This window comes from Lepidothrix coronata, unplaced genomic scaffold (assembly GCF_001604755.1).
Source record: "Lepidothrix coronata isolate B3197 unplaced genomic scaffold, Lepidothrix_coronata-1.0 Scaffold7, whole genome shotgun sequence".
Taxonomy (NCBI): domain Eukaryota; kingdom Metazoa; phylum Chordata; class Aves; order Passeriformes; family Pipridae; genus Lepidothrix; species Lepidothrix coronata.
Genome location: NW_016690187.1, coordinates 4,702,760 through 4,714,998, shown reverse-complemented (window position 1 = coordinate 4,714,998; position 12,239 = coordinate 4,702,760). Strand labels below are relative to the sequence as shown.

Here is a 12,239-nt window from a genome sequence, read left to right as displayed (position 1 = left end):
CCTTAAAGCAAGATCTGTAATGTTCAAAGGTGATGATGTTTTTCTCTGGAATTCTGAAACACCATGAAGTTGTTTATGTCTAATTGAGCTTAATTAGCAAGCTCTAAAACAAAACTGCTTCATTTTGAATTTGGAAGGACTTCTTTTTGCTACTTCTCCTGTGTACGGTGCCTGTGTGAGCACACAGGGAGGCCGCCGTGTGTTCTCCTGCTGCAAGCCCTGCGCTCCAGCACGTTGTGCAGCTGCTGCAGGCGGAGTGACAGCAAGGCTGCTGCACCTTGGGCGTGCAAAGTGTGTGCGGTGAGTTTTGGAAGGGCCGAGAGCCCGCTGGGAAACGTAACATTCCACATGGGAGCAGGGGTAAGGGAACACTTTTTCTCGTGGGGATTTTTGAAATGAAAGTTTGAAATTTTTTTTTTTATATCAGTACAGTGAGTACAGTAGTTCCCCAGGATAAAATACACTGCTGCCTCATGCTCAGTCCCTTTTTCAGTCAGTAACATCATTGTCTGCTATTAGTATTTACCCACTTTTTTGTTTATGAGGGTTGATCTTAATTGAATGCGTGTCTATTGCTCTCTGTGTTTGGGAATATAGACACATAATTTTTGCATAATCTTGTTTTACTTTTCTGCAAGCTCTGCAATTGAAATATCGTTAAACTATTGAAAGAACTGTGGCATAGGACAGTGTACAAAGTTTAAATTTGGCTGTACTACAATGCCTTGTAATAAGATACCACTTACATACAACAAAAATGCTAATAAAATAGAAGTGTTCATTATTGCTGCCTTGTGTTGTGATTGCATCAGTATTGGTAGGGAGGAGTTTGGTAATCAAAAATGACAGACAAATGCTAAATTTTGATAATGTATTGATTTTGATTTTCTAGGTAATTGGTGGGATGATAATAGAGATTGCAATAATACTGAGGTAGAACCATTTCACCTATACAGGAGTACATACATGTCTTTCACAGTAAATATTTATGTTGTTTAAATAACCTCTAAAAAATGAGATGCCGGACTACAGCAAGTGTACAAAACTGCATAATTTACACAGTTTACAAATATGTAGAGTAGTATTTTGGTGTCTTTAAAAAAAAATAAAAATCATCTGACCTACTGAACTCTCAGTATTTGTAAATATTGAACTGGTAAAGAATAAACTAGTGTTGCTGTTTTTATTATATGTTTGTGGGGGATTTCTTAATGTGTCCTGAATTTCTTTTCAGTCAGAAGAGTTTGGCAGTCTGTTCCAATTAAAGAATTTTCCATACTGGAAATTAGAAGTCAATTATGACAATTATTTTTGAGTAGTTGATTTATATAACCTTAATTGTATTCATTCTCTTTGAAAGGCTGAAACAGATATTTATAATACTTTGATCGCTTAGCAGTGTATTTATGTTAGATTTGCTACTGATAAGATGCTCCTACAACTGCAGTCCTGAGGAGTTATCTCCCAAATAAACATTTTAGAAAACAAATGGCTGCTTATTTCATTGGAGAAGAAAGGCATTGCATCTTTGCTACCTCCACATGCAGTACTGTAGCATCTCCCTTCCACGCTGCAAAAAACTCTAGATCATGTTACTTAATTACTGGTGTGTTCCATACTGTGAAGAAATACATTTTCTTTGGGTTTTCTAATCTGTCAAAATAGTGCTTGGATGTAGACTAGGGAACTGTGGGCTTCTCGCAGAAGTCGCTCACAAATGACAGCAGTAAGAGACTTCCCTGTTGCCAGGCGGGTGTCCGGCCTGTGTGGTCTAGCTCAGATGGACTCTTCTTCCCAGCGTTTGCCAGGCCATATTGCAGATGTTGGCCAGATGTTGGCTTGCACCTGTGCCCTCACTGCTCCGGCTTGGAGCGTGGAAATGGAATGTTGGTGTGGGTGCAGTTGGGAAGGGAAGTAGTGGCAGAGGTGGCATCTTCTCGTGCCTCTGCTGCAGGGGGAGAGGAACTGGTGGGTCTCCATCTGCTGAACCTTCTTGATCAGTGAATGTGACAGGTACTTTAAGCTGCAGAGCTGCTACAGTCATCAAACGACTTACAATCCTTCCATATAATTAGACATGAGAAGATCTGGTCATTTTATCCACTTTCGGGCACTGTGATTTCTGTCCCTCAGCTTGCCTGAACCCAGCTGTTTGTGACCAGGTGTCAAGGCAGGTGTTTGACTTGTAGTCTGTTAGCCCTTGGACAGTGTCACCCAACACTAGGGCAGGTGCTGTAGGGACCTCGCTGACAAGAGGACATTATTGTTGCCATTGAACCTTTATTTTAACCTGGGCCCTCTGCAGGTCAGGTGGGTGCCCACTAATGCCCTCAGTCCTGGGCAGGGCCTTCAAACGCAGGACTCCCTCAGCCCTCAGGAGCAGCGCCCGCCCGTGTCCCTGCCCTCCCTTAGGGGCCCTTGGAAAGGAGCAGTGGGCATGTGACCACCAGCCCCAGGGGAAGTGGTGGGATGCACCTAGGTGAGGAGCAGCCATGCCGGGCATCCAGGGAAATGGCTGCGGTGTGGCCACGATGCAGTCGGCCTCTTGGGGCTGGCTGGTAGGTAAGCTGCCATATCTTACAGCTGTCAGGAGCCCGTGACCTGACATGCCTGTTAAAATAGCTTTATATTATCATTTTTACCAAGGATTCATTTGAACTAAGGCAGACTAAGGAAAGGTACAGTGCTTAGAAACTGCAATATGCAGTAGTGTCGTATGGTAGGTGAGCCTGTGAGAGAGGCAGTGCACAGCCAGACTGCTGCTCTGGTCTCTGCCCGGGACCCGTGGAAAATACTCCCAGAAAGCACATAGATATAGGGTGCTTATAGCATCAGTTTCTCCTGGTTTGCCTTTCTGAATTTTACTGCTACATGTTTGGGGGCTTCTGAGGCTGAGGTAGTGCTTGCATGTTTCCATTTAAGAGTTTTTGCTGGTACTTTCCATCACTTTATCTGATTTTTTTTTTTTTTTAACTAATTCCTACTTTCCATCTTTGCAACATCCTGGGGCAGTAAGCATAGAGTATTCCAATGTAATGCAGAATTTAATATGCTAGGGTGTGAAACCAAGGGGAAACTCGGTTTAGTTGAGGAATTCAGTTGTTTGTTCCCATCAAATCACAGCTGAGCTCCATTTATTCTGTTTTACATTGCGAATGCTCAAGTGAACTTTGTATTCTGCCACTATCTACAGTGCTTTCAGTGCCAGGGTCCTACACAGTCTCCAATTTCCTCTTTATTAGTAACAGCCTCTTTCTTAGAAATGAAATTTCCTCAGCAAAAGTGAGGCAAAGAAAGCAAACTCTTTGGTGGACAATGATTGTGTAACTTAGTGAATCAGGATGGACTTCCATAATAACATGAATAGTCATTTCAGAAACAAATGAAAGAGATCATAGGGTAGGTTTTTCTTTTTTTTTTTTTCCTTGGTGCTGAAGAAAATCGCTGTGATCTGTTGGTGTCTGGATCTGAGTTAGGTTTTTTGGCTGTATGTAGTTGTGGGGCATAATGATGGCCTGGTGATGATGAAGGCAGTGTGAACACTTGGGTAGTTACCCTGTTATGAAGGAATAAGACACAAAGTGTTGTCCTTGTTACTGGAATTAATCTTTCCTATATGCTTTGGACAAATAAAAATCAAATTGTATGTTGTATAAGCTAGTTGTATGGCCATGGAAAGGAAACAGGCTCCATATGGAAAAGGAGAGCAAGTTTTCTACCTAATTATTTAAGGGGTTTTGTGTGTCTCTGAAATGTGCATTGGTAAATATGAGCTGGCACATTTCTAGCAACCAAATTATAAATGAGTGGAAGACCTGAAAATGTCAGTTTCTTCCTTAGAAGCACTTCAGGATTTTTCTTTTCCCTCTCATAGGTTCATTTCTTCCCTTGGGCAAATGAGTTTATTTAAATGTTTGTCTGTGTTTTTCATAGGGTATAATTGTTGACACATCTTGGAAGTGTCAGAGGAGATTTGATGTACTAGTATTTTTATAGAAAGTGTGTGTATGCATACCTTAAAATAACACAGAGATAAAAAGTAGTAAGTAAATCCTTTAAACTTGTTTCCATGTATATCTTGATACTGCCTAATCAGTTTTTTGTGTTGTGACATTTTTCATGATTAGCGGGGAAAAATATTAATCTGAAGGAGTTCAGAAAAAATAAAATAAATGAGCACCTTAAGATGAAAATATCAGGTACAGTAATTATTAGGCACAAGAACTATGTCATATCAGGTGATGGGGTAGCAAAAATGTTGTTCTTAGCTCCTCTGGTTTTGGAGAGGGCTCTGGGGTGCCAAGTGTCCTGTTGGTTGAGAACAGCATGTCTTCTACTTCGTTTAGGTTCATAGGGAATCAATATTTTTTTGTTTTGTTTTCCCAGAGCTGTTGCACACTTAACTGCTTTCCTGGAACTGTAGCACAATATACACCCAGCCATATGTATGTGAGTCCCTTCTTGATGAAGCTGCATACACACGTCTGATCACTTTGTATCAGTAGGAACCAAAAGGAAGATCCTTATGAAAGGCTGGGTTAGCTGAGGCAAAAAGTAATGATTCTGGTGATATTTGTCATTTTCATGTCCACATTAGTGTGAGCTTGGACATCAGACTTCGAAGTCTGTCATTGCTTACTCTTGACCTTCCTGTGTTTCTGAGGTGGTGGAAGAGTCAGTGACTGAGGGACAGTTTTCAGAAACAGTGTACCTGGTGTAAGCTTGCAGGAGAGAATGGGAGGAAGTCATTGATGCATGGTGGGTAGAGAAGTGCAGGTGTATGTGTACACAGCTGAAACTCATCCTTACAGACACATAGGTTGGACAACTAGAGAGACTTCACACTCTGTCATTGTGCTGGATTTATCTTGTCCTTGGAATGTAATTATTATGTTCTTATAAATAAAAAGTGCATCTGCTCTCTTAGTACAGCTCCTGTGGTTGTGCTACCTTTGTGCAGTCAGTAGCACTAAAATTTTTTAGAATAATAACACTCTCTACCCCAAGAATTAAATGCTGTTCTGCATTTTTAAGCATATTCACCTGTAAGTGTTTTGGAATAATGTAAAATGCTCACTGATGTAGCATGCTAACCCTGAGAAATGCATGTCAGCACAGGGCAGTGCTGAAGCATATACTTAAGACACATTGAAATCATATTGAAGTCTAAACATAAAAGTACATGCTTTTTGGAATCTGTATGTTTGTTGTTAGCTGTTTTGAAATAAGGTCATTATTTTTATACTCTAAAGGAAGGATAAGTTTTATTTTTTTAAAAAAGAGTGAAGACTGGGAATACTTTAAGTATACAAACTGTATTATCTTTCGTTTTGTTAGCTGATTGCTGTTTATGATGAACAAGAAACTCACCGTAAGACTGATGGCACCAATGGCAATTTGACAGACAGAAATAGCCCAGACTCTTTTGAGACGGAGGTGGCAACTCAGCTGGCGGCCTTTCAGCCCATTGGTGAGATTGAAGTGACTCCTTCTGCCCTAAAACTGGGTATGTATATCTTAAATGTTTTTTTTCTTTTTTTTCCTTTTTTCTGTGGATGTTTGTAGTCTGATTTTATATATTTAAAAGTTATGGGCTTTTTTAGCATCCCATTGTCTGCCTTGGAATTCAGTGAATACAGTTCAGTGAAGGGCCTTGAGGGGAAGCCATACGAGGAGTGCCTGAGATTACTTGGTCTGTTGACCCAGAGAAGAGGAGACTGAGGGGAGACCTCATTGCAGCTACAACTTCCTCGTGAGGGGAAGAGGAGGGGCAGGCACTGTTCTCTTCTCTGGGGTGACCAGTGACAGGACCTGAGGCAATGGTCTGCAAGTGCATCAGGGGAGGTTTAGGTCAGATGTTAGGAAAAGGTTCTTCCCCCAGAAGGTGTTTGGGCACTGGAACAGGCTCCCCAGAGAAGCAGTCACAGCACCAAACCCGACAGAGTTCAAAAAGCTTTTGGACAATGTATTCAGGCACATGGTGTGACTCTTGAGGATGGTCCTGTGCAGGGCCAGCAGTTGGACTTGATGATCCTTGTGGGTCCCTTTCAATTCAGCATATTCTGTGATTCTGTAAGGATGAAGGTTGGGTTTTGAACCATGTGGACTGCAGCTGAGCATGGCAATTTTGCACCTGAGCCTTGTATCCTGCTTTATGTTCCGCCCATCCATACAGGTGGGATCTCTTTTTTTTTTCTCCCTTCTTTGACTGAGTAGGTTGCTGACAATCTTTCATTGTAATATTATAAGAGTGCATGGGATGAAACCTGTGCAATGGATTTTCATATAAGAAAGTCATTGAAAAAACCCCAACATTTTTATTGATGAACCTGGGTTCAATGAGTGGAAAACTGCTGTGTGCAAATACTTTTACTGATTACCTGAGCTAGTGCCCTGTTTTGGGGTGGGAGGTGGAAAGGAGGAGATGCTGGTTGCAAACAGTTCAGCTTTTTGCCTTTGAAGAAGTTGTACAGCTGGGTCTGTTTGCCTTTCTCACTTTCAAGTGAGCAGACTGTCATTAAGAAAGGCTTCTGCTTAATTCCCTCTTACATCAGAGAGTACTACATGAACTGTTACAGCTCTGGTCCCCTGTGTTGTTTAAGTGTACCTGGAAGGCCAGGAGTTCAAACACTGGTTTCCAATTATAAAGAGCTGGAATCTTGTATGTTGAACACAAAGCAGTTTGAAATACTTTCTTGGATTGAAAGTAGGCTAAGCTGTCACCTAAGCACTAGATATAGAAGCTTTCAAAACTGGATTGAAGGTGAATGCTCTTACAGCCTGTCTGTAAAGCAGCATTAAGCAGATGAATAATGCTCAGGAGAGCTTTCTCTGCATTCCACCAGAGCCCATCTCCGAGTTCACCTCGTGTTCCTGAGTGCTGCTGGCGGCCTCCGAACGGTGTGCAATAAAATCTGAGGGTAAAGGGGGGTGGTTAGGATAGAAGTACTATCTCTAGTTGAGCTGCTCTCGTGGAGTAGTCTGGTTACAAGTTCAGAAATAGAATGTTCACTGGTCTATTTTTAATTGTATTTTTAAAGGAAAAGGCTAATTAACAAAAGGAATTTCTGCTAAAGCTCACTGGATGACGCTGTGTAGCTTAACTTCTAACAGAAGTCTGTGCTCATTTTTATGCCTGATCTAGAAAATCCTGAAATTCAAACTGCATGAGAATTTTTAGAGTAAAATTTCTGTGTTAATGTATCACATCTGGTTTTTTCTATGTTCTAGAATAGAAAGATCCTTTTCTATATTTAATGACACACAAGAATTTCTCATAACTAAAAATCTTGAGACAAGGGATTATTGACATAACTTGAACTCGTGTGTATTTGGCTGTGTTTTTGGTAAGCATGAGGTATTGAAAAGTTTGTAGCTCTAGGTTTGATGGTTGAGAGGTTTGCCACTTCATTTATTGCACATTTTTAAGTAGCACTGTGTTATCACATTTTAGCATGTTTCAGAAAGTAGAGATGGTTCTCCAAATACCTCTGAGCACTGTTTAAAAAAAAAAAAAGGTGGTTTGTCTAGCATACTGTTGAGCATAGATGGAGGGTTGGAGAGAAGAGTACTTCAGCCTCCCAGAATTTTATGTAAAGCAGTTAAGTGCTGAAGCTCTTGAGCTCACCAGTAAGCTCCCACATAGTTAATTTCAGAGCATTTATGAAATCCTGCTACTACAGAGCATAAAGGCGACAAACTAGAACATGAGAGGAGCAATTAGGGTTCTGTTTTGTTTTCAGTGCAATACTAACATATATTTGAAGTTAAATTGGGTGCTTGCTTCCTAAAAAAAGGAAGACATAAATGTAATGTGTTTGTCTCATCAGTTCTGTTTCAGATTGGTTTATTTTACAAGGTAAATGTAAGATTTACTACCTGTTAGTCCCATAACTCAGTTTGTACTGGGAAATGTAATTGTTTTCTCTTCTGGATTTTACAGCGTGGTTTACAGTTCTTTGAACTTAATTTTTGCCTTTATCTTTTGTGTACAAGTCCCTGGACCTTAAATTATGTCCCTATTTCCATTAGAGGCAAATTGAAAAGTAAATGAAGAAATAGAAGGACAATTTGGTTGCATCAATATCATTGATGCATGAACCACAGTAGTCTGGCTTCCTGTCTAGTTATTGAATTGACTCCCACTTGCTAGCAGAAATAAATAATATTAATTTATAAAGCTGTTGTTATTTTAGGAGCAAGGATGTGATTGAATATATATGCAGCAAGTAAGTGTTGCTTTCCATGATAGAGCTGTGCTTCAAGAACTGTCATGTGCTTACCTTTCGGAGTATTTTTCCAGAATGCCTTTAGGGAGGAAATGCAGGCAATCCATTGTTATGTGAATTGTCAGATTGTGGAGCAATTTTGCCTGTTAAATTCTGTTGGATGTTTTGTAGTTAATGAAACCAGATCCAAAGTTTTATGTAGAAACAGTGTTTGGTTAGTGCTCTGCTTGGAGAATACGTAGTGCTTGATGCTTAATAAGCACATGAAACTAAACACTGTTGACGGTCATTTTACTTATTATCAAATTACTGTCTTAATACATAGTATATATCTCCTTAAAGCAGTTCAGGAAATTAATCAGCCATCTGTTTTGTTTTCCCTGAAACGAACACTTCTCTGCTTTTAAAGCTAGCTCTGTTCTCAAACAGGTAAAATTGTGTGTTCTTATATTTAATTTAAGAAAAATTCAGGAAGACGTCAGCTGTTTATGAACACTGTCTCCACTATGCCCCTAACATAAGGTGAGGTGCAAACATATTTGAGTGCCTCCCTGCTCCCCCCTCATAGCTGGATTATCAGGTGCTGTTGCTGACAGTGTCTTTTAATACTGAAAATCTTGGTGTACACGTTTCAGTTGACAATGAAATAAGTACAGTTCTGTTGTAAATAAAAATCCCAATTTGACAGAATATGTGATTGGGTAAAGAAAGCATTTCATGCTACAATACAAAGGGTAATAAAGCACCTGTTAATATATATTACAAAATTCAGAGAATCACACAACCATTTAACATGTCCAGGCAGCTGTTTGAAACGGTAAAGAAATTGATCTACTGATTTTGATATTTCTGTGGATGAGAACATTGAGACACGGTTGTTAAGTTGGCAGCAGAGCTTGTCTTGTATTACTGTTTTTTTGTGAGCAGAATTTCCCAGAGTACACTAATGATGTGGCCATGACAACAGTTTCTAAAGAATGATACAGGCAACTAAATGCTGAAAAAGATTACTTACATTTAAAAAAATGGAATGGAGGTGAACTTCAACATCTCTAACCCCAAATACTGCTGGGGTTCTTCATTTTGCCATGTTTCTTAGTTATGAAACTGTGCAAAGACAAAACCTTGCACTGAACAGTGAAATCACAGTATGCTGAATACTTTGTAGTATGACTTCAGCCCAGGTGAATGTAAGGTAACCTACACCCCAGTGAAAGAGTTTATGGCCCTCATAAACCATCTTGTAATTTTCTGTGCACCCGTAAGCGTGCCAATGGCCCTTCTGTTTTCCTTTTGCACCTAATACTTTACTGTTGTTTGCAAGTGGTTTTCCCCACATGGCAGGTCCTGGAACAGGAAAGGGGGAGTTATTTTCATTATGTCAATTTGTTTTTTCCTTTTCCGTCCATATGGGCAGGAAGGAGAGCACTAATTTATTTACGGAGTATCCATCTTATGGACAAGTCACTCTGAGCTGGGAATGCCTTCGTGACTGGCTGTGTTTCATTTGCTTCATTTGGTAGATGATGGTCGAGTCCACACAAACTTAGTTGTTGCTTTTCTCTTGCTCGTCTCCTTGGTGTTAAGTAGTCAGGATTTTGCCTGGAAAAAGGCAGTATTCCGTGATACTTGTTGCTTCTGAATACTAAGGTAGGGGAAAAAGTGAGGTATGAGTAGGTATCTCTGTGATTTTTTTGGTTTTCCATTTCTTTGGGAATTTGGGAATCCTGAAGTTTCCTGAGTACAATCTGGAAGCAGCTATAATTAGGTTGCTTTGTTGACTATTACAATAAAATTAGGCTCTTAATGAATTTATGCCTTTACTAGTGCTTATTTATAGTTGAGGTTAGATAAAGAAATAACTGCTTATAACAGTTACTGATGGCAGGTTAAAAAATTCTCTTGTAAACTACAGGAGTTTAGCTCCTCCTGTTGAAAGCTTTCACTACTAAGTAGGGCAAGTGTCCTGTTTTTCCCATTGAAAGGTCTTATTCTAGTATTTCAAATTTTGAATGCCTTGGTTTTATGGCAAATCTCTAAGAAGGTTTTCTTCTTTTATATGTACACCTTCTCCCATCTGATCAATGTTCTAGGCAAGTGGAAGACTTAGGTGTGAATAATGGTTGGAATAGCTAATTATGGTCTCTCTCCTAAAATAAGCTTGCATGGCAATGGTAGTTGGAGTTCAAGCTACATTGAGGCACTTGTGCTTTTGAGCAGTCAGTTCTTTTGGTTCTGGACATCTTATGTGGTGTCTTTGCCATGGGCATTTTTTTCCTGAAAACAGAGATTTCTGGGAATACTTCAACTCTCAGAAGGTCTGGTTAGTACAGGATAACAAGAGTACTAAGCCTAGAAAGTTTTGGGTTTCCATTTTGATGCAGTTGTTGATGTTCTGGCCATGTCTTTTTAACATTTGGAAAAGGTTACTATCCACTCTTACAGTAGAGAATATACTCAATTAGCTTCATGTATTCCTGTGGGTTTGGGCTTGCTCTGGCTTAAACTGTGCTTCCTGGGATTGTTTAAAACACTTACTTTGAATGGCCCTTTGTGTTTGGGTGGCTAAGTCAGTCAACAGAGGTGCTTCAATTGGCAGTGTCTTAGTTTGAAGTCCAAGGGACTTGAAGGGAAGGTTTCTTCCTGGAGTTTTTGGCAGTTTCTCCCTTGATAGGTCTGACAGGGCTTAAATTGTTGCCTCCAGGGTATGGATGTTGTCCATTTCTGTGTAACTTCAGAGCTCAGAAAGAATTTCTTCTCTTTCTCATCCTCTTTGAAGTGGTAGCGTTGTAAGTAGGCTTGGGGGCATTTTAAACAGCATGTATTTGATTAGTCCTTTTTCAAGTTGGTGTTGAGATACTCTGGATATATACAGACTGTGTTTTTAAATACAGAGGAAACCTCGTGATTGTGTTTAAGATTTATGAAAACATATGATGTGAAGCTATTAATTTGCTAAACAAAATGTTACTAATGTCTTGTACACAGCATACGTGCTGTGTCAGAGTAAGTAGGACAGACACTTTTTCTTACATAAAAGCTATTCTTTTCATCTTGATCTTACAATGTCGGTTTATTGGCTGAGCATTCTGATGTTTGTCAGTACATGGGAGTGTACTACATGCATATAACAATTCTCTTCTGCATGATTGCAAAAAAACTAACATTTTGAAATGGGTAAGTTTCAAAAGAAAGGCATTATAGAAGCACGTGCTGCCTTCTGTGATTTGAGGGACTACTGCTTATTTCCTCAAGGAAAGTATAACTGTATTCTCTTCCAGTGTTCTGGAAGGTTGCTCTCATAGTGATATCATCAAACATTGCCCTATGCTGTTTGCCATAGGTGTTGTGAGGATGACACTGTACTTGATAGATTTTTCTCCTCTGCAGCACTCAGTGTAATCTGCTTTAAAAGAATTGTGATGATCAATTCAAGTCTACTTGCATTTCTAAAACAAATGGTTTCTGTTCTCATGCAAGCTAAAGGTTTGAAGATAACTTTTCATTTCAGTCAGAGTGGAAGCTTGGTATATTTTGACCTCATGACTTAAGCTTGGTCTTTCTTAGTTGTCCTTGATTCATGGAAATGAGCTTTGCTTTATCTTTGTATTGCAGCAAAAGAATACAGTAATGCTTTCTGAAAAGATATATATAAAATTTCCACGTGTTTTTCTGTCTTTGGGATGCCTGTTTACAAAACAAGCCAGTCTTTCCTTCCTTTAACCGTACCCAGGAACTTAATACTAGTATAGGTAATAAATTTATGTGCATAGTTGGTTACCAAAGAATCCCTTTTCTCTTTAATAGCCCTTCTGTCTCTGATTTCCCCAAAGATTATTTCTCATCAGTTATTCCCCCTGTCTCTATTCCCTTTGCACTTGGTTTAAAATGCCTTACTTTGGAGTAAGAGGAGTATCCCCATGAAAATATGTTAAGGAGGGAGAAAAATATTTTTCCGTCACAAGTTACAGACTTTTCTGCAGTAGCTCTCTAGCTGAGATGTTAATTTCC

At 39.6% G+C, this 12,239-nt stretch overlaps 1 protein-coding gene across 1 annotated transcript in view; it reads left to right on the top strand.

Moving 5' to 3' along the window:
• PARD3B (par-3 family cell polarity regulator beta) overlaps window positions 1-12,239 on the top strand; it is a 400,197-nt gene that overhangs the window by 112,157 nt on the left and 275,801 nt on the right. Inside the window, exon 3 of the mRNA XM_017837617.1 lies at window positions 5,338-5,506. Coding sequence (XP_017693106.1) covers window positions 5,338-5,506 — 169 coding nt within the window. The remainder of the gene's footprint in view (window positions 1-5,337; window positions 5,507-12,239) is intronic.